General features: G+C 49.4%; 1 protein-coding gene across 2 annotated transcripts in view; it reads right to left on the bottom strand.

The window, feature by feature from the left end:
• dock1 (dedicator of cytokinesis 1) overlaps nt 1-23,462 on the bottom strand; it is a 132,616-nt gene that overhangs the window by 75,332 nt on the left and 33,822 nt on the right. For both annotated transcript variants that reach the window (XM_048986657.1, XM_048986656.1), the window contains 9 exons: nt 20,063-20,160; nt 18,875-18,964; nt 17,587-17,687; nt 15,997-16,125; nt 13,012-13,120; nt 9,552-9,622; nt 6,863-6,969; nt 3,806-3,933; nt 2,568-2,663 (listed from right to left, as the gene is read on the bottom strand). In XM_048986657.1, coding sequence (XP_048842614.1) covers nt 2,568-2,663; nt 3,806-3,933; nt 6,863-6,969; nt 9,552-9,622; nt 13,012-13,120; nt 15,997-16,125; nt 17,587-17,687; nt 18,875-18,964; nt 20,063-20,160 — 929 coding nt within the window. The remainder of the gene's footprint in view (nt 1-2,567; nt 2,664-3,805; nt 3,934-6,862; nt 6,970-9,551; nt 9,623-13,011; nt 13,121-15,996; nt 16,126-17,586; nt 17,688-18,874; nt 18,965-20,062; nt 20,161-23,462) is intronic.

Genomic DNA, 23,462 nt, shown 5'->3' on the forward strand with positions numbered 1-23,462 from the left:
CCATTGCAGAAGGTGAAAAAGTGTCTGCATCCATCAGGAATTCGTCACCAGCTGGCCCACCCACCCGGATAACCAATCAATTCGCAGGCGCCGCCACAAAAATGACACGGCGAGCCAAAGTTTCACGGAGGCCAGAGCCAAATGCATTCTTGTCCAGCACGAACCAGAGACGTATCCTGGCAACAGCAGCTCGTTATGAAGTCACAACTTAACAATGACCCCTGGCTTTCTGTACACGACATCATTAGATTGTCACGCTTCCTGTACGTGAGGGGTTGGGAATCCAGGCAACTCTGCTGTAGCATAAAGAGATGGAGATATTTATCTATACCTTAAAGAAGTGCCATTGATTTAATATGTGCAATATTGTGTATTTTTTACAGTTTATAAGTCGAGACTAAAGTATTTATTAAAACAAAATAAAACCTTACATCAGACGTAGGTTGCGATCGAGTGCATTGTCGAAAAAGTGGGGGGGGCGGGACAGTTCTGGCGGGGAGGCGGAGACACACCCCCCTGGTGAGTCCCTCAGAGTGAGCCCAAAGTCAGGCCAGCCACGGTCACATGACCCCCCCAGTAGGGGGGGGTGGTGCAGTCATGGAAAGACGGGATCTCCCTCTAAATGTTCCTTTGTCAGCGAAACTGATAGAAGTGGGGCAGCCAAGCAGCTGACGCGGAATAAACGGCAGCGTCACCAGTGGCATGAGCGGGCCGGACCCCACGAGCAAGACGCACCGCTGCCACACAGAACTAAACATTCAGGGGCTTCACACCTCCCAGCGTGAGGAAAAACGTCTCAGAACGTCGCAACGTCACTTTGTCTTGGGGAAGAGAGGGGATGCATCCCTAAACGAACTGCGTCGAAGCCCCTTTAAAAGTCCGAGCACTGCCAGGATGCGTTGAACACTGAGCCGATAGCAAACAGGCCAGCGTCGCTCTAACCAGAGCCCCCATCCCGCCTGACACGAGCATCCCATCACTGCCACGCGTCACTCAGGACACAGAGGGTCCAGAACGACACCCCTGGCCAGGCAGGCAGGTGAAGGGCAACAGATGTGTAAGATAAAAGGGAAGCAGGGGAGTGACATGATGCGCCCCCCCCCCCCCCCCCCCATACACACCTACACGCCTCTGCTATTAACCTGGCAGAGCGTGGGGGAAGGGGTTCAGCACAGGGACAGCGGCAGTACAGCATGCTAATCAGACTGGGGGGGGCAGAATGGATGTGGCAATAAGAAGTCGGGGGGGGGGGGGGGGGGGGGACTAATGATAAATATCGGCTTGCTGTCAAGATGGGGCTTAAAGGGCTCACGCACGCGCGCGCACACACACACACACACACACAAAACAAATCAGCACCGACAGAACTCCACCTCCGCAAACATGTGGGTGGGGTGGCAGAACTACTGCAGATTCTGGGTTCTCGTCCAAACCACCTCTGCAGCTCGGAGCAGCACCCCATATATGTCTATGCCTTGCTAGGTCTCCCTCTCTGTCTCACTGACAGAAGACGGACGGAGCTGACCGGGCCGAATGTGATTGGAGGGTGGGGGGTGTTGGCAAGTGTATAAAGCAGGGCGCTGTCCACCTGAACACCGACAGCAAGTCCGCATCGGAATCGGCAGCCACGGGGGGGGGGGGGGGGGCAGGAGAGATGGAAAGCAGTCACTGCATAAATCTCAATCAGTGGCTGGTATGTGGCGGCGGCAGCGGGGGCCTGAGCGTGGGGCCGCCTCGTCATCAGGGCTGCTTGCGCCGCACTCCCGCCTGCATCCTAACTGCGTCAGAGCCCCGTTAAAAGTCCAACCACGGCCTCACAGATCCTCCAGTGACAAGGGGCTAGCCCAGACGGAGCGCTTTCACGGTGGCAGGACACGGGAAAGGACCCCCAAACGGACAGCGCGTCCGGCTGTGACCACTGTGCAGAGGAGAGGGCGCCAGGAGCCGGACCTTTAACTGCAGTGCAGCCCCGAGGCCCTGGGGTCTGACCGGGGCTACAGAGTACAGGTCACTGCGGTCGCAGTGTCACTCCGAGACACAGAAACCTAATTACATACATACAGAGCCGAGCGCTGATATGAAGCCGGCCACGGTGAGATACGAAATTGCCGAAGACAGGCGACCTTTACATTAGCTTTGCAGGGGGCCATGCAAGACATGCACAGCATGGGACGATGTCACAGCAGATGGGCCTGCATGTCAGCGCGCTCGCGATCTCACTGTAACGCCATGGCCGCCGTACCCACGATGCCGACAGGCCTCTGCTGCGATCGCTGCGGCTGCTCACAAGGGACTCAACGTGATGGCAGACTTACAGAGGGAGCGACCGTCGCATTAATTGCGATCAGACTCCAGATGAGGCTCACTGCACAGAGCAGAGGTGGAAAATTCACACACGACGAGAAAAGCGCGACTAGGTGACCGACCATACAGATGGACACGCGGAAAACGATATGCAAGGGGGGCGAGGATAGACATAAAGCAGCGAGACGGGGTCGATTAATCAGGGCTGACAGAGAGCGTCTCTAAAAGCTACGTGTGGCCCCAGTCCCCCGCCTGACACTTACGATGAGCTGGGAGTCGCGACCCATACAGATGACCGTCCTGTTGACTGTGCGCAGGAGCTTCTCTGTGATGATCTGAATGTGCCACTGTGCGGGGCCCTGTGGGATACGGAGACAACAACAACAACGTCGTCATGAGGGCAGAGCAGGGCAGCTTAGCGGCCCAGACCTGCTTGTGTGTGTGTCCCTCATTCACCTGTCCCTCTACACCTCCCCTTTCTGGGTACGTGCTCTAACTGTCACACTTTACTACATCACAAGGACACATGTGATGATTAAGTTACACGACACTGTCCTGACATATATCCAGGGGCGAGTATCACAAAGCTGGACTCCACGCTTAGGTGGATAACTTGTTGGATTTAAGGTAGCCTGGGCTAAACGCAAGAGAACAAAAGATAAAGTCTAAACTGGGGTACGTTAATTCCGGCAAGTTATCATGGCTTAGCATGAAATCCTGCTTCCTGATGCAGGCCCCGAGTAACAAGGTGTTTCTTTAAAAAGCTGCATAGCTATTCAGCAAGAAAGCATCAAAGTAGGACCTTGAGTATGACCCTTAACTAACAGCTCCAGGGATTGGCTGACCCCGTCTTCTCAAATGAACGGCTCTGGATAAAAGCGGCGGATAAATATCAAATTAATGTAAATACCTGTAAAAGGCTACATCTGCACACAAAAAAAACTCATAGCAACATAGCTCCCCACACAGAACAGGGAATCGCGGCGTACAGTGTCACCGAATGGCTTAATGATCCGTAGACACTTCAGAAAAATGGCACCACATGCTGTATTTTTAAGCACCCAGAACAGCATCTGTTAACCGCACAGAAGGGCAGACAGCTTGCTGGGGAAAAAAATTTTAAAAAAAATCGCTGCTCCAGAGCCGTGGAGATTCCACGACGAGGCAGCGACCCGTGACACGGAAGGGTCCCCCAGGATCCTCCGCAGCCAAGAAATTGGCATGGAGGAGATCTACACGGTGCATCTGAGAGCAAGCGAGCGAGAGGGTGGGGCTGGGCTGGCCGTAAAGCGGAGAGGCCTTTAGTGGAACACGGAGGGGGTGGGATTTCATCAGACCCAGGGGACACGACGTGGACATTAGAGCCCAGATCACACAGTGTCCAGCTGGAGCTTAGCCAATCAGAGACGTCACATATCCAAGCTTAAGTGTCTTTCATTCATTAATGAAAGCTCTGATGGACTGTTGGAGGTAGCGGTGGAGGTGGTGGGGGTGCACTTACCACATCCTTCCTGTTGAGCACCTCCAGGATGTTGCTGAGGAGCTGACAGCAAGCCTCGAACTTCTCCTGCTCCTCCAGGTGGAACTTCAGCTGGTCGGTCATGAGGGGAAGCAGGATCTCACGGCAATCTGCAGCCGGGGAGAGGGAACAAAAGGCTTAATGGCAAATGCCGTTGAATATTCCCAGCGAGATCCAGCGGGGGCTTCGAACCCATATCCACAGGAATTCACTACCCAACTAAGCAGGTGCTTAGTGGCAAAAAAAAAAAAAAACAAACAACAGAGAGAACATAGCGAAAGATTAAGAGAGGACAGAGTGGGACTCGACCCCACAGGGAACAGGGGCGTGCACCAGACGCATAACCAGTGCATCCATGCATCATTAATCCTCATCTGGGACCTTCCCAAAATGCCCCCAGGATGCGTTTAGATAATTAGCCTAAAAATCAAGGCGAGCAGCAGAGAGGATGTGAAAGTCACTACAGTCCTTATAGATGGGATGAGTATTGCGTGAGGCGGGGGGGTCAGGGCGGAAAGTAATAACAGAGGACCTACAGCAGCCAATGGCATATTACCGTGCTTTCATTAAACCCACAGGGAGTCGACGGCCAGGGATATGACCATCAATATGGCTCAGCAGGGGAAGCGGGGACCACACTCGGCTGTATCTCTCACTGGGGGGGGGGGGGGGGAGTATATTAGCACGGGCACCACGAGTTAACCCCCAACTGCATGCATAAACGCGGGCTGTGGAGGAAAGCGAGTTGGAGAAGCTCCCTCCGACAGATCAACATGACCCCACCCAAAGGCCACAATCTGGAGGGTGGGGGGCAGCCCAGAGACTGCTGGGCTGGTCTACCGCTGCCCTGAAAGCTCTCTCTAAGCACAGAGAGAGCAAATTATGCAAAGATGCTTCATCTCTCAACCCCAACAGGAAAAAAAAAACGGATTTGTTCGGTACATTCCGGTAAGAGAAGGAGCCTTCCAACCCACAGAAGACACAGCAACAGCGGAATGTAACAAAACAAAGAACACACAAATTAACTGTCAAACCGAAAAAATTTAATCTTTCTTCCAGTAAGCTAGCCTGCACTTACTCTCCCCTGAAATTATCCAGGCTGCTCCTGCATAGCCTTGGAATTGAAAGGTTATACGAAGAAGTAAAAAAAAAAAAAAAAAAGTCTAAATAATTCAAAGCTTCATACATTTGGTCTGCATGATATCCTTACACCCCACAAGCAGGTCCTAATTCTGCAGTATATTACTATAGATGCCAAAAAATAAAGAAAACCTGGACACACTAGAGCTACACATTATTGAGCGATTTTATGATCGGAAAATAGCATTAGAGCAAAAGATGAAGTCTCAAAATGCACAAAATGCAAAAGATGCACATTAAGCTAGAAGCCACTATATGCAGCACATGCTCAGATTCGCGTTACATTTCTCCTCAGGCCTCGCCAGCCAAAAGCCTCACATCTGGAACAGTTGGGGTGGGGTGAGGGGGGCATAGTGCAATGAAAAAGGCCCTAACGATAAACGTAGACAGGGCGACGGAATCGGAATCAAATGAGCTTTTCCCTGGGGAGAAACCGACACCTGATGTCCCTCGCCCAAGGCAGGGGCCCATTCACGGCTCAGATCGACTGGCAAACGTCTAACTCCAGAGACGTTATACGAGTTAAGATTCACTGGGACCGTTCTGCCTTACCGCACATCCCCTACGCAGAACCTCAGAGTTGCTCATGCAGAAGTTCACAAATTAATACCTTGCCTCATTAATATTTCTTAAGTTTGTGGGATTTGGATTTCAGAGACCAAGCAGGTCCAACACAGGATCCTGTTGAGTGAAGCATTGGCTGAGAGTTTGTGAAGGCTGCGAATATCGACGGCTATAGAGAGAGCTCAGGCCTCCTCTCGACAACGGGCGCCTGGTCGCTCATCAAGCATCTAGAGGAGAGAGTGCAATTAAATCTGCTGGATCAATCTTTAATGATCGCCGTGCAGGTAATGCAGAAGACCACCAATGGGGACAAACTTATTGTCAATAAATCAATTGTTAATTTCCTTATTCTTAACAAATCAATCACAGAACACACAAAAAAACATCCTAAAATTTAAAGAGCCGATGCCTTTCCTGCCTGAATGTGTCTGCAACGTTACGATGAGCTACTGTCAATCAGGCCCAAAACTCATTCTATACCTGTTTAGCACGCTACATTATCTTGGTTAGGTGGGGCACTAATTTGCCAGACATGTACGTTGCTTTAGCAAGCGTCTGCTAAATAAATGCAAATGTCTGCGGTGGACCGAGTCGCCCCCCAGCTCCAGCGTGGCTCTCGCAAACTTCCGCAGGAGCTCTTCAGTGTTCATTGGGAGTTTTACTTACACAAAAATGTCAGTTTTTGTTCTGGTCTCCAGACAACCAATCAGATCGTACAGGAGGTGGGGCCGAGCAACTAGAGGAGGTAGGACCAATCAGATATCTGACTCCACCTCCTCTACTTGCTTGGACCCACCTCCTCTAGAGTCAGATTGATCTCTCTGAATCAATTGTTTTTCGTCCTGCCATAAGAATATTTTTGTGTAAATAAAACTCCCACAAGCCTCAAACACGAGCTTTCAGGTCAACTCTGATAGTTACTGCTTTCTCGCATACGTGAGGAGTGAAACCGAGTTCCCTATCAGGGACATGGACCTCCTGGGCCCACGGCAAAGCCGCTCTCCTTCACTGTGATTGACGTGACAAACTCCATCACTGGACAGAAATGTACCTTAAGGAGACAGCCATTCTTAACAACCTCCCCCCCACTACCACTGCAGAATTACACTAAGTGTAAATTACATGGGACTGCTGCGACCACACACACACACACACACACACACACACACACACACACACACACACACACACACACACACACACACCTCTACTCCCAGCCTTCCTAAGCGATGACCATCACGTTGCCATAGCAGCTCGGTCAACTGACCTCTGACACGCACATCCTGTGCCCCAGGAATGAAGGATTTGGGGGGGGGGGGGGGGGGGCAATCTTACCATGCTGAGTGAAGAGGTCACTGTGGACGATGTCAATCATGCAGTACAGCTTCTCCTTAACCAGGCGACCCAGAGGAACTTTGAGGATGAACTCAATGAACAGCTTGCTGATGGCGCAGGGAGAGAGAGAGAAAGGATGTGAGTCCCAGGGAGACGAGAGCAGCATCCTAAGAGCCCCCCACCGCAGCGCATTGGGCACACAGCATCCCGCATGACGCAGCACTCAGGGCTGACAGACACCTTAAGGCGAATTCACAGGGAGCAGTCGGATCGCCCATCCGTGCTCCAAACACGCGTGTGCAGTCATGTCTTACAAACACAACACACAAAAACAAAACAAAAAACACAGCTTCGGCATCGACGGCAAAGCTGTGCGTAAGCAGATCCCAGCATCCCCCCACCCCACCCGAGGGGGGGCTCTGCTGAAGGTGTCTCATAAGAGGACGAGGTCCCTGGCGACAGCTGTGGCTGTTGACGCCAGTGGCTGCCTGTTCTGACCTTCCGGCCTGCGAGTCCACGGCAGATGCTGTCAGAACCGTACCAGCGTGTCATGAGACCTACCCAGGGAAGATGCATAAAACATGCAAGCTAAGCCTGAGGTGCCGGGCCCCCCCTCACCACCGAACGTCCTCACCGCAGAGGAGGGCAAGGAGAAAGCAGACCGTGGCTGGACCGTGCCATTCAGCTAACGCCGCAGGGCCAGGGCCACAGCAGGGAGGATGGCGGGGGCGGCGTGAGGCTCAGCGGTTTGCGATCGGATGGTTGCCGGTGCAAATCCCAGGCTCGGCTGAGTGATGTCACCGTTAGGATGCTGAGCAAGGACCTAAACCACTAATTACTCCAGGGACCGGCTGACCCTGCTTACTCAAAAAAAAAAAAAAAAAAAAAAAAAAAAAGCTAAAAGCTGAAATAAAGAAAAAAAGTATATGGCCAGTATATAACCAACCCTCCCCCCAACAGTCCCGCGTAGGGTTTTCCCCCCCACTGCCCACTGGACAGACGCTACTCCCCCCTCTGGTCACTGCTAGGATGCATTCTCGCTGACAGCTTGGAACCGTCGTTTGGTGGCAATGAGGGAATCCGGGCTCCCGCATGGAAGTTCTGCTATGCTTTACTCCCAAAAATATTCAGTTTTCCCTCCCCCTCTCCTCCTCACAGAGTGTAAATACACCCAGAAAGTTGCAGACAGGAGCCACGGAAGCTACTCTGTGCCTGAGCTTGGCTCACCGCGCTGCACGGTTACCAAGCTTGCTTTGATAAACCAAGTCGGATCACAATCAAGGCATATCCAGCATAAAGCAGCTAAAATTCACCTCATTCCACTTAAACTGAGGCTTCTCCATGATTACGGAGATGACGGGTTCTCAACGGGAATGTCCGACGGGCGAAATTGCTTTATTGATGTGCCAATTAGCAGAATAAAACAAAAACATTGGCAGCTACTCAGATGAGTGACCTGTTAGCTTTATGCATCTCCCTTTCCATAGAAGCCACTTTTAAGTCATTTCAGGCCTTTCACATCCTTACACAAATGTACATCTTTCACATGCGGGACTTGTAAACCTTGCAAAAGCTCGCCGAACTTTGTGAGAAAGCTTCCAGGACGTGACGCTCGTTGCATGTTCCGATACCGATTACAAACCGGCACAGAAATGAATCCGAAAGTCAGGCAGACTGACTGACAGAAACAAACCCCCCACGCCACGAGATCAGTCTGGGGAAACGGAAACATGCAGATGAGCCTGCGAAGCCGGCATCCTTTAAGCGGTGCTGATAGAAACAGCACGGTTACCAGACTCATCGCCCTCAAAATGTCAGCGCTCAGTACTAACACTAAAACCGGAACAACTTTAAGCGAATTAATTAATAAAATGCGGAAAACAAAGCAAGACGACAAGTGCATGTAAAAGGAAGACACAATTATTTGAGAATTACCACTAAGAATTTATAATCTACATGGTTCTCAAACGGGCAGGGCCACTGACATGTGATCACGAGCAGCCCACGACTTAACAGACACGTCTATGATCTGAATCGTAATCTACTGTAATTACAAAGCAAATGTAATTGCACGATAATCATATTCATGTCAAGGAAAATTAACGAGCCGATGAGACACATTTGCGGAGGGCAGCTTGATCGGGTTTCCAAGGCAACCCCATAGCTTTCGGCCAATCCCTGATCCGGGAGACTGAACTATAAAGGTCTCAGAATGAGACAGCGTGGTAATTAACCACCAGGCGCTCCATGGGAAGACGTGGTCAAATCGGCTGTTTACCGGCGCTGGAGGCGCACGGTAATCACTTTCACGGAGCACCACCTAAGACTCAAGCAGCCGTTCATTTTCATTCAATAGGCTAATTTACCACCTCTCCAAAATGTTAGAGGGGTTTCCACCCCTTCCTTTTCAGCAGAGCACCTAGTTTTATATTAATCACATCTATAGAGAGCAGTTTCTAGAACGAGGTTTAATCAGTGTTCCAGAACCAGCCTTCCGCAGGGGGGGGGGGGGACCATGCACATCAGGTCTTTTCAAGACTGAGGCAGGTGGGGGTTGGCAATTAAACAACAATGAACAACAATTAATAGTGACAGCCTTACAGTTACTCAGAGGGAAAATGCTACTAAGGAGCAGCGTAGCACAGATCGAGGGATGACGGGCGCAAACACAGGGAAACGAAGACGTCACCTGAGCTCCTTCGGATCAAAAACCAGTTTGACGTCATTGACGATGGTGGGAACGTATTTCAGGGCAGCATCCTGGAGAGAGAGAGAGAGAGAGAGAGAGAGAAAGAGAGAGAGAGAGAGATGTGGATCACACAAGAACAGCTGCAGCCCACTGAAGATGAAGAGGTACCATCCAAGACAATACAATACAGCAATGGTTTACAGGGAGTATTTCGAACCATAATTAATCTAACGTAAACAATAGCAGGAGACGACTTCATCCAAACAGGATGTGTCATCGCACGCTCCTCTTACATACGCAATGCAATCAAATGGCCGGGTTTGAACACAAAGCCCATTCAGTCATTTGGATCTCTCGGATCTGACACCACGTTTATTTTAGTCCCATTTCACACCTCCAGCTCTTACTAGGCTCAGGCGAAGCCCCTAATTTTTCCTTTTCTATTCCTTAAACAGGAGAAGCTTTCAATAAATACAATGGGTTTAAAAGTCAACTGAGAAGTTAGTCAATGGAGCGGCGCCAGTTATGGAGAGGGCCCTATGCAACCTCTGAAAATCAGTTCGGGGATAGAAAATACATAACTTTAAAACACAAAATTAAAGTTATCAGGCTGATCGGTGGCAAGCCTATAATGAATCACGGGGATCCACACTGGCAGCAGGACGCTGCTACGTATCCCGCCAATGGCTGCACTCAGACAGAGATGAAATCAGCAGCACATCAGCAGCCTGCCCGGCTGATTAAAACCATTAATAATGACGATTAATTACTCTGTGCCTGGAGCCAAGGCCACGCGGAGAAGAGATGTGCTATTTGGTGCCAGCTGACACAATGCAGTGACTTGATACGTCGATTAGTCTGCCGCGAAGCGAGACACTGGAGATCGGAGGACCTATCAGTAGCATCGTCACATTTCAGGCAGCGAAGTTTCTCAGAAAGCCGTAATCCACAGCGACGGTCATTTCCGGAGAAGGGCTTTGACTTTGCTCTTTATTATTAAATATTAAGGATTAAATCCCAGTACTATAACAACTGCAGGGTATGTCGCCTCTCACCGTTTCCTGACACTCATGAGGGTTAATTACAGCGAGCGTCAGAAAAATGGTATCTGGCTCTCGACCGCGTCAATCATTTACTGTTTGAGCCACCTCCCGTGTTAGAGGGTGACGCTTATCTGCAAAGTGCTTGAGCGGCAGAAGGTTGTGCTGTCGATGACAGCTAATCGATTGAGAGCCAGGGCACCGCAGAGACCAGCACCAAACCAGCACAGAGGGTCAAGGAGCATTCCTCAGGAATGGGGGGGCGGGGGGCACTACAGAAAGAACAACCTTTACTCCAACTTTTGGACTTTAAGGAGCTGCAAATCATCCAAAGTTCAGGCCTGGGGTGTTAACAAGAAACGTGGGAACCGGCTGCCATTTTTGCCTTTTTAACAGGGAACGCTTCTGGTTTGGGTTTGACGTGGAGACGCTTCTGTCGCAAGCAAGCCACGTCACCCCCAAGTCCAAGTTTGATGGATAACGCCACTTCACGCGCTCCACTCTGTCCGCCGGCCTGATTCGTCTTTGGGGTCAGACGCCTGAATTATACCAGACTAACACTTCTGGCCGCCTGCCAGGCAGAAATGCATTTATCAGGAGTGTAAAGCGCTGGAGGAGCGGCTCAGACGGTGAGGCGGCGCCAGATGGGGCACCGGCGGCCCGGCGCCTCTCGGGACCACCGGCCAAACCAGGTCGCATAAGGGCACGGGTGTGTGTTTCGAGACGCGCACCTACCAGACTGGGTTTAACACGGCTGGAATTTTAAAGGAGTCAGTTGCGTTTAGGAAGCATGGCACAGTCCTTGGCTTCACAAAAATAACCCCAGAAGCCTCCCACTCTTAATCTAAACCCAATAGATTTGGCCTAATTAAGCAGTGCATTTATTTAATTGTAAAACTAGATTTGTTACGTTTTCCTAATGAGGTGTTAATTTGTTTCTATTCCGACATCAGCCATTAATATAACCGTTCTCTTCCAGCACTCAGACGTCCTTTCCTTAATTGTTTGTACAGCTATTGGATTGTTCACTAAGTTACGGTCAGATGGGGTTGCCCTGGCTTGTTTATCGCCAGGGTAACAGTGAGGTGCAGCCTTCCTGCAAAGACTCCCAGCTTCCAGTCATTTGCCATCCTGTTGAACCTTGTTTGTCAGACTCTTCAAACTGCTGGTTAAGTGAGACCTCGCGATTTGGCCCACAGCTCCCAGTGACGGCTGGAGCGGTCCTGCTTCTTCTCAACTAAGACTTTGTACGAATTTGTGGAACTTTGGGAGACTTTGGGAGATTTGAAGGGCACGGGCACATCACAAGACACCCCCACAGGCCCAAATATTTGACTCACGGTGATTATACTCGATACCTCAGAACGAGTTCAGCGAGGCAAAATTAATTAATTTACCGTGTGCAAGTATCTACTCTCGTCAGCACTTCATCTGCTCGACTCCTCAGCCCGGAAAGTTTGCTTTTCTGCACCATTAATATTTATGGAGCAACTGTCCCCGACAGCTGTCCAGCAGATCTCTGCCGGATGGACGGAAGAAACGCGACGTGCCATTTGCACGACCGTAAGCCCAGCCTGCTGGGGGAGGGACGACTGTAGAGGACACAATGGGACGTGGAGCATTTCCTTGGCACCGGTTAACGTCTCCGGCAGGGGAGACCAGCTCAGCACCCAGGCCTGTCTCCCACAACCATTCCACAAGGTCAGATTTCACACGCTGGTCTGCTAATAATGAACCAAACAGCACAGCAGCTGTCTGCTAATTAAACTGAAACCTGGAGCCCTATGCCCAAACCTTCTAAGGGGTGATAACGATACGAATGACGTAAACATTAACGTAAGAAGGAGCAGGAATTTATACAGGGGCGGGGCCAGAGGGACACTGGCCGGAGCTGAAAGCTGATTGACCAACAGCATTCCCCATCACCTGTCACTCACCAATACAAAACATGCTACTGGCTAACAATTTGGTTGGCTCCTCTGCATAAATATATAGCCCCCTCCTATGCCCCCACGTTAAAATAAATCACACAACTGCCCCAACAATTGGGACACAGACAAGATCAGGAGCAGAAGGGAGTTGGAGGAAGCAAGAAGGACCAGGAAAAAGGAGGCACGGCACAGGACAGGAAATCGACGTCGATACTTTGAGAAGAAGCGAAACAGGAAGAACACAGAAGTCCCCCTTCCAGGCTGCATGGTGAAGAGACAATGAGAAGATGAGGGCAGAGCATGAGGAAGTACAGCATGAAAAAGAGAGAAGAGAACTAGAAGGGAAAGGTGCGGTTAACCACTGTCGAGAAAGGAGTGGCGGCCATGATCGTGACCCAGCTAATCTTGGCGCCTTGCGGTTATGAAGGTCACAGATCACCAAACGTCACGTGACGTCCATCATCTTCACTTGACGGCAGGCCGTCGCACCTTAACCGTGTCGATGCTCTCCGAGCCGTCGCTCATCATGTCACTGAAGGACGTGAAGAGGCTGCGCAGGGACTCCACAAAGTCGGCCTCTCCTTTGTTCTCGTACAGCCTGCGGGGAGCGAACACACATCGGCTTTATGGCATGCGGCTCGGCACATCGGTCCTCACTGTGACGCTGCGGGAGATCGGCTTTGCCCACGGGCCGTTCTCGCACCGGACAGAAGAACCACACCGCACAATACTCAGGCAGGATCACAAGTGGCTTACAGTAATATGAAAACCTTACACAAGTACGTAATCGTTGACTCACACTCTGTTATAGATACTTTTTAAATCATACAGAAAAAGAACTACCCAACTTCTGCTTTACGGACCAACTGCAGAAACAGCAACAGCAAAAAAAAAAAAAAAAACAAAAAAAAGATTGAGCTGAAGGAAGAGATGTGCAGCCCTGAAGAACAAAGAGGCTTCCATCCCACTACACTGGGCATGGGTGAAATGCCCGGCAAACATCCATCACAGCTGTGAGTGGCACAGGGCTCAGGGCATGGACACGCCCATCCTCAGCCAGATTGCTGCCGGATGAATGTTTGGCTGGGGACTAACACCGATCCAACATCCACTTCAAGGAAAGGCCTCCTGATCAGTAAGAAGCGGATGATGAACCTTGAGGGTAGTCGTGGCAGGGAAACACAAATGCCACACATCAGTGACACAGACGTCATCTCAGCTGGGGGGGGGTGCTTTATTGCACAGGCTGAAGCCCTGGGGCCTCTACTAACCATGTTTAATTGAATTTTAAACCCCCTCCCACAAGGTCAACAACTTTTACCATGTTAATATGCTACAGCAAGCAGTGCTTCCTGTAGGGATCAGAACCGCAGAACATGATCATGCTTATACTCTCGCGGAGCAGGAGTGCGTTGCCAAAAAACACAGTCGATAACTACGTTACCAACATATATAGTTGGAACCATGCAACTGATTGGGTCAAACTATGTAACGGGAGCTTTTGGGAAACGCACTCGAGGTGAGAGACTGCGGGCAGAAAAACAAAAAACAACGAACGTGAGAAAAGTGCTAGAGCATTCACACGCCAACACCACCATGCCCGTGAGCCTCCATATCGGCAAAACATGACACGTTCCTCCTTGAGGGACGACCGCTGCAGTCAGACACCAGAGAACGCTGAACAGAAAACAATTAGGGAAACATTTTTTTTAAAAATAGCACAGCACTGGCATCCCGTCAAAAACACCGAGGAGAAAAAGCAGAGGCCCGAGCTTACAAAGACGCTCATGAATCTCCACTAACTGGGCATGAAGTGGCAGGCGAGGGTCCTGAAGAGCAGTGCACCTAATGGTCCATCAAGCTTCGGTGGAGATGCCGAAGCTGCCACTCTGACTCCCGAGGGAGGAGGCAGCAATGTTTGGCGATTACCATCCCAAACAGCAGACGTGTCTCCTGTGAGGCAGCAAAAGGCGCTCTGAGACCTCCACAGACCTGCGGACCCAAGGTGGTGTCCGGACATGACGGGAGCCTATGAAACCACCGCCGTGCCTCTCTTTGCCGACTGCTCTGGGAGTAAGGACCACTGTCACAATCACGGCAGGCTGTTCTCCACTCCAGCAGAGAAGCCGTCTCTCTACCACGGTAACAGCCCGGATCGTTAATCACCCCAAATCGAGCTTTGCCATTCATCTGCCTGGGATCTCCGCAGGTTTACTAACCTAACGCCCGTTATAAACACCCCACTGCCTGAGAAGCTATTACACCTGTCCGTCACACGTAAGCAGGCCTCGGCTAATGTCTCCAATAATCGGTAACTCAGGATTACAGAGGGAGCAACCAAGCTACTGACCTCTGCCGCTTACTAAAGTCACCGAACATGAAAGCAAATCCATCAAAAATAAAAACAAAACCCATTTCTCTACTTCTGAGAAAGACAGCCTGAATGAACGTGCTGAAGGACTCAACTGGAGCTGGCAGCTAAGCAACACACAAATTAATTAAAAAGCTAATTACTGATCACTAGGCCATATCTGCGGTATCTACGGCATCTAATTGCCATGAGTTCCAGCGCAGTCTGAGATAACACGGGGCTCCTAGCTTTAGCTACCTTCACTCGGCTCTCTGTCATAATTATCACAAGACGTACATCGGCATGAATATTTTAAATTCCAGCATTCGAATGACTTAAATATTCAAAAACCAGCGAAATTATGAGTAATTACGGCTGTAAAGAAGTGTCCTGCTGGCAGCTCCGTGGGTGATTTGGAAACGCGGTAAATCCAAATAAACAAATAAATAAGTAAACAGAAGACCGACGGGAGATAAACTGAGCTACGGGTGACATCGCCGGGAGTCGCGGACACCGCCGCATCGTCGCATTAAACACCGTTATGCAAAATACACTTCAGAAATGCGACCGCTCTCATCCCCACAAGAATGCACTCAGACCCCTCTGGCAATGTGCGTATGCAAATGTGACCCCTTCCATCACCTTAGATTGCTCCTGGTGCACTTAGAAGCGTCACGTTCAAGATTTGTAGAGCCGGAAAAGAGCGGCATTAACACCGCGCATTAAACAAGGAGGCAGGACACAGAATTCACTCACCTTACAAGCTACTTATTAACAGCAACCAGATTAAACTGCTAACAGCTTACAAGTGATAGGGAGATACGCACGCACAACGCCAAGAGGATCATTGTGGTGGGAGATTTAACCGCATCATTTTAATTCACTATGTCTTTTTGTGAAAGAAAAGCATGGGGGTGTCATGTTGAGTTCAAAACGACTTCAATGTTTAAGAGGCCGAATTGAATCACGGGCCAGCAGGAGAGCGTCAGCCCCATAGTGTTCTACCACCACTTTCGGTTCCCCCTCTTCCTAGGCTCTAATGGAGACCAAGCTTCCACCCCGCACCAGCACACCCGCCCCTGGAAGACAAGCCCATGGCCTTGCCACAACGACACGGCACTCACTGGTTGAAGAGCACCCTGGAGCGGACGATGAACTTGAAGATGTACTCCATGGCCTTCATGGCCTTCAGCAGCTGGTCGCTTAGCTTCTCCGCATTTTCCACGTAATTCTTCAGGACCTTGGTCAGCTTCCTGCACAGGGAGAACACCCTCAGCTCCCACACCACAAGGCCGGAGAAACATTCCACGCAGCACTGGGGACGCAAGGTCTGAAGACCGGCCACTAGAAGTTGCCTGCCGTTACATCCCGTGAAAATAAGCATCCTTTATCATGACGGCTATACTGCGAGGTGCGGCTGACGCCGTAATCTGAACACTGCAGGCATATGAATCAATGAACGGCAACCAGCACCAATGCAGTCCTTTGGCGCTGCTGCTAAAATGTCCATGAACAGCCATTGACTGGAGACTTCAGAGTACCCACGTGTGCATTTATTTTGATCGCCAGAGCTTGGCTTTTTCCTTTCAGGGCTAGAAAAGGCTCTTGCGTAATAAGAAAATAAGAATCATTGCTCATACAGGGGTGTGTTTGCCACACCTTATGTGTAAAATGTTGCCAGCATATGGGTAGGCAGGCCGGGTGCGATATCATCCTGGTAAAACGACGATCAAGCCTGAATCGTGGCCATTTCTCCACGCTTTGGCAGCAGCTGGTGTGAAGCTTATTACCCAGCCAATAAAATCATAACGAAATAAGCAAAACTGGAAAGGACAACACTCTGGCTTTGGTGTTAATCTTCTCTGTCTGGGGCCTCCTAATCAGCCCCTATCATCAGTAACAATGTTACACGAAGCCATGCTCTTTGCCGAAAGTTATTTTCTCATTTTTTTTTTACCCTTTAAAGGGGTTAAAGTCTAGTTTCTTGTTTTATCTGCCCATATTCGACAGCCGTTCCAGGCTGGAAAACATTATACAATCTGGTTTAGGAGCAGCCTTAACCAATCTTCTGACAAAACGAAACCGCAGGCAGTTCCTTCGCCGTGCCCATAAACAGCTCGCATGCCCGCCTCTGGTCAGCTTGTACGCTTCAATTTCAGCTCACTGTCAAAGGGCAGCCTTAACCCGTATAACACTGTCGGCCTACGCTCTGCGTTTTGGAATGATAAACGCAAACCCGCAGCCAACACACTCATAAACACCCTATTTCCCGCTTTCCGTGACTTTTATACATGATTTAATAGCCTTCCCAACACACAACTACGTAATTAGGTATTGAAAACGATTACCGTGGCCGTGTGTGTCCGGGATTACTTACTGCACTGGCTTTTACTCCTCAGACCACCCAACACCAGCAACAATAAACTAAAATCTCTAGGTAACAGCAAGGGGGGGGAGAGAACCCAGGCCCTGAAAGCCATTCGTTTATCCAGCCAGAGGTGAGGGAAAGTTTCAGCAAATCGGTGTTAAAATGCATGATGTGTCATTCATGAACAGACTTCACATACATACATGAACACATACATACATACATACACACACACATACATTTTATCTGCATGTAAATATATTCATTTATACATTTTTATATTACTTATAGGAAAAGGTTGTTGCTCTTCGTAGTAAAATCATAATTAAATAAAAAGCACACTCACGTGTAGGCCAGAGTGGCACTAAAATGCTTGCGGATGTACGTCTCCAGGACAGGGTTAAAGTGCTGGAATTTCCTGTCGGCAATGAGCCCGATGATGAATACCTGTCAGGAGGGAGCAGAGGCACTCGTCAGCTGCAGGGCAGCAGACAGAAGGCCGCCTCCACAGCCAGCTTAGTGAGGGCCGCCCGGGAAGGACACGCAGGAGGTGACACTGGCAGAAATGCAGGGCGGTGGACCAGCTCAGGGAGAGACCCGCAGCAAAAAAAACGCAGCAGAAGTAGCAAGGCGAGGTTCCCCAGCCGCGGTCCCGGAGGGCCAGTCGGCACCACAGTTTGCGTATTTCCCTGCTCAAGCAGAGAAATGTGGCTCGACGTGTTGAGCATGCGGCTACCTGCAAATCCCTTTGTTACTCTTATGCTGCTAAACAGAGAGCTGCTAAACTGTTTTTCACTATTTCTGTAATAGTGACAATAGAGATCTGTCTTATCTTAAACTGTGGTGCAGACTGTCCCTCCAGGACCGCAATTGGGAAACCCTGCATTACTGACGGCGGGCGGCACTAGACAGGGAAATGGAGAATGCAGGCAATACAGTATGAGGTTAATAAGGGCTTGCTGCTTTAATAAAACATCATCATTTAACTTAATCAGAAACCAAATTATCCAATTTTTAACAATATCTCGAGTGAACTGCGGGGGATAAAATGAACTAGCGCTGCAGGACAGAGGCTGCATGGGAGATTCTACAGCAACAAATCACTCCTTGGTGCGACTGTGATCATGTGACAGTGGTTTTCGGGGGGGGGGGATGTCGTGATGCCAGTTGATGAGCGCTTCATTCAGAATACAATTACCAGTACATTAACAGCAATTAATTACTGTACTAAGGTCACCTCAACATTCCACAGATACACTTATAATATTTAACTTGAATTAAATTTGACTTAAATACAAAATTTGATAACTGGGACACAAGTTCACATAAGGAATCCCAGCCCAGGTCACTTTGACAACAGTACTTAAAGAGACCCCTTACTTTGTATCCTTCTACAGATATTTTTTATAATGCTGAAGTACAACTACCTGCACTGCCACCGGCATACGGTAAACAGGGCCTTGTCCGTCTGACCCATGAGCGCCCCCTACAGAGCCAGTAGAGACACTGTCAGACCCTTTGAAGCATTTTCGTAGGTGGGGTAGGGAGGGCACAGTAACCCCAGAGTCTTATAGGACAGATAGAATGCAGATAAAATTGAAATAACATTTAACATCATAAATGCGTTTCCTTACCAGGGCGTCAAACACCAGAGTATCGAATGTGTCGCTGTCTGAATTCTCCATCATGATGTTGAAGAGAGCATCCAGTGTGTCTTGCAGAAACTGGAAGAGATTTGGACGTGGCTTTAAGGAAGAGAGCACGAGGATCCGGGGACTTCAAAAGGCCGCCGGTGGTGTAAACTGGAGCTGAAATGTCCCGCACCTGCATTTTACCTCCCTAACAGCAAGTCTCCAGCTTAGCACACTAACAGCAGTAGGTCATCTCCAGCACCACTAAATAGAAGAGATCTATGTATCATGCACGCCACGCTAGGCACAATAATGTCATATAATTCTTTTTAAGCTTTTTAATGCTTTACAAATGATCACCCAATCAAAACTCCTTATAAAACGCCAAACCACACCACAACAATCTCAAATTCAATCTACTTATTTAGCACTAAAAATTAAATCAATACCTGCGTTAAACAGAAAATGTAATGATTTTGTTACGCTTGAGGGGTGGGGGAAAAAAAAAAAAGTCCAATTACAGCTCTGCGGTTCTACTTTCCACATTCCCATTTCCTGTTTTTTCCTGCTCCTGTCACACACGAAAGGCTTAGCCTGTTCTGGCTGTCCTGATTCCTGTCCTGCAGGTGGCGATCTCTTCACATCCACCCGTTACCAGCAGTCGGCAATGCCCCCGGTAATGGGAGAGTTAAGGGGGTACAACTCTCGGCCCAGGCATGTGGTGGTTTCAGCTTCGGCTCCTGAGCCGCTAGAGAACGAGCCGGACGTCTCCACTTCTCCACCGCACCCAAAAACCTCGGTGCGTAATTTGATTTCTTCAGTGCAGCTCTCAGGCTGCCGGGATGCCGAGACACTTTCTTATGAGTAATTAATCCCAGAGCAAAGCCGGACTGCGCACGAATCGATCACCCACCAGCACCGGCCACCTCAAACCGCCGGCTAACTTTCATGCCCCCCCCCTTTCATTTTTCTGAGGGTCTCTCTCCTGCCAGGCCGAGAGCTTTCATCGTTTCGCTTCATTTCCCAGGCCAATTATACTATGAAGAAAGCGTTTCAGGCAAGAACCACTTCAGGAAAATAAAAGCTGAAATTACATACAGAAATATGTTTATGTTTGAAGTACCCCTCCTCCCCGATCAACAAAACACTGTGCGTGGACTCCAGCTGCCTCCCATGGGGGTCAGTACGTACCTTCACCACCTCCCCTCCATCCACCTTCATAAGCTGCCGGAGGTTCTGCTGCAGGAGACTGGTGTTGGAGCGCCACTTGAGGAGACCCAGCAGGTCCACTGGCAGGCCAGAGCAGACGGGTCAGCGGGGAGAAGGAGAGTTAGCATGGAGCTAATTACTGTGGCGATTGCAATAGCAGCAAGTGACTGGGGAAAAGATTAAAGGAAACACCTCAGCCGCCGTATGGCCAAATTAAGGGCAAATTAGCCATCTCGTTAATTGATTTTCTTGAATCAATCCTCACTTAGGGAGCCCTGTTTTTAACTGGGAGTTCAGGTATCATTTAGACTGGATGCTACCCAAACCCAGTCGAGGCCCCTTAACTCCCAGGTGACCGTACTGAGGAATCTGACTTCTGTTTGCCACAATGGCACTGCGATCAAAGCCATTTCACATTAAAAATCGGTATAGCGGGACTCCAGGAAATACCTCCCTTAATTCCGGCAGCCGTTATAAATCAGGGACTTAACAGAATCACTCAAGCCTTCCTTAAATAAATGTACATATGATAGACAAGTTCAAAGTGGAAAGACTGAGGGAGTCAAAAACAATCTGTCAACCCAGCCATATAGATTATTTTTTTGTACGGCTTCACCACAGCAAGACAAATGAATTACATTGAAAATAAAATTACACGGTAGAATACAGCACACATCTGCACGCTGGAGGGGGGGGGGGGGTGCCGGACACAGGGAAAATGAACAGTGCCGTCCCCTTTAGGGCGGCGTGCTCCATGACAACCAGCCAAAAGGGCACGAGGGAGATGAGAGTACAGCACAAATCTGCAAGTGCTATACATCTTCTGCCACATGCTGCCAGCAGAAACGAATGTAATGCTTATAACAATGCTGTCTACCTCTGCGCTGGATAACATACAATAAAAGGTGAAAGGGCCGTTCTCAGAAACTGTGTTCCTGGGGAAAACATGCAGAGAGCCTTACGTTGCACCATCCATCCACAGGAGGACGACGGAAGAACAGGTACTGTCAGTATTACCTGGTCAACGCTATACAGCACAAAAGACGCCCTTGCAGAAAACCATCCATGACAATACGCTTCACGTTTTACCTCTCAGGGAAAGGTGACGTTTCGCAGATCTCTCAGAAGTCAATTTCCATAGTACTAAAGGCCGGGATCCTGCAGCCTAGTTTTGTAAACAATAAATTAACTGCTAAAGTAATACTGGCAGGATGGGATAGAGCTCTGGGAAAAACCAAAAGCATAATTCATCAACCTTTATTGCCCACAAGTAGTGACAAAAAGCAGAATCATGTGTCACTGGGTTGTTACACATAAACAAAGATCATCATCTATTGCAACCTCATGCTATTCGGCGTCGCTGACACCGCGGGCTGCTTTGGATTTTGAAAAGGCACCTTTTTTCTTTCCGGAGGATCTTACATCACGCTTATGAAAAGTGTCAGCTCACAGAGGAAGGAAAAGCTTTGCTCTGGACACTGGCATATATGCAGAACCGAGCCGTAGCGAGGCTGGAGTCGCACTCATTCAGCTGCGAAAGTGGACAAGCAGTGGCCCCCCTCTGATAAAAAGAACCTGGCCTTTTCTGCAGCGATGGCAGGAGAGACTCCCCAGGCTGTCTGTATAATCAAAGCTTTATGTAGAAGGGGGAGGGGGGTTTCCTGGGAGATCCACAAATTACCGCCGCGAACAGAAGTGCAAATATCGATTCCCCGCAGCGGGGCGCAGGGCCCCCCCTCCCAGTCCCCGCCCCCGCTTAAGCCAAGCCACCGCTTTGGACGTTAAACCTGTGGCAGTAGATGTGAGTTTAAGTCCAAACTGCCAAAAGTCATCGAACGAACAAACTGAACAAAGAAAATACTAAGATACTTCGCTCAATGTCACACAAAGGAACAAAGTGATCGATTCCAGCCTGTCATCCAGCCAGTTCCCCTGGATACCTGTCCAGCTGAGGATTCCCCAAAGCCTGGGGGCCAGCGGACCTCCAATGATTAAGAAGGTAGGTAATTTGAAAGTTTAATGCCATATCAAGTAGTGTCTATGGCCACTCACACCAAAATCAAAGGTCATCTTTTAAAGACAGGAAGCAGATAAATTTGGACACACACACACAGACAAATATAGATGCTCAGTAAAATCGAAAAGATAAAAGGGAAAAAAGTGCTTAAAATATACCACAATAAAACAAAATGTACATCAGATTCCAGTACTCATTAGTAAGTCATCTGACACACAAATGCGCGTGCACATGCGTGTCAAGCTAAAGCTGCGGTGGAAATGACTTTCCAGTGGACGGGGGGCAGTCACTGCCTGCTTCATGCCGAACATCGCAGGAGCCGATGCGGAATCCTCAGCCTCACTCAAACGCAGATGAACAGCAGCACGGAGCTGCATGTCACCTGATGATATACCTCTGCATTAACGGTAATTTTACATGACAACGAAAGGGGATTTCTTACTGCCTTTTTAGGAAAGACTGAAGGAGAAACTAATACGCCGGTTGGTCCTTAAGCCTCAGCTAATCGCACTACATTAGACAGATTTTGCACAGATCTGCCAGCTTCATAAAGCCAAATCCCTTCGCTCATCCTTCTCGCAGCGGAGTATGCTCCGGAGCGCAAAGTCGATGTGTGAGTCACGTCGGCAAACACGCAAACAAAAATCAAACCGCCTCCCGTCACGCGCGGCCAAAAGACTACAGATCTGTGATCTGAAAAACAAAATCGGGCTTCTGCCAACGTCGGATTGGAGAACAGACCAGAACGCTCAGTGTAGCAGGAGACTCCTGCGTATCTGCGTGAATATGAATGCATGTGACGTCTCCCACTTCATTCCTCCCTCCGGTCAGCTGCTAAAATGTCAATGATGATACTAAAATACCAGTTGCATTTATCTATCTGCATTATATTTACTTAGCAGATACTATTATCCAATTAGATTTTTTCCAATGAGAAAGCAGGGTCACACAATCCCTGGAGGGTCTGGCTCAGGGGCACAGCAGTGACATCACGCTGCTGAGTCTGGGACTTGAACCAGCGACCTTCCCATCACGGGCACAGTGAACTAGCCTGTTGAGCTACACGTTGCCATCTACACTCAGAAATCCAACCCAACTAACCTGCAGTAAACAGGCCTCTCCCTGTAAAATAATGTTCACGTCACGCAGAGCCATTTCACTGCCATTTCATCCTGCTATTCATCTTTTATTGTTGGCTCTTCCAACGTAAGGGGATGTGACTGTCTGGGGACATCTGCGCCAACTGTCACCCAGAGCCGGGGACACTGCCATCGGCGGAGTAACTGAAGTGGCTTCCTCCGCCAGCCCCCCCAACTTCAAAAACTATTAGTGGAGGACGGTACTTATTTCTGAACCACTGCGATA

Source organism: Brienomyrus brachyistius, chromosome 20, assembly GCF_023856365.1.
Source record: "Brienomyrus brachyistius isolate T26 chromosome 20, BBRACH_0.4, whole genome shotgun sequence".
Classification (NCBI taxonomy): Eukaryota; Metazoa; Chordata; class Actinopteri; order Osteoglossiformes; family Mormyridae; genus Brienomyrus; species Brienomyrus brachyistius.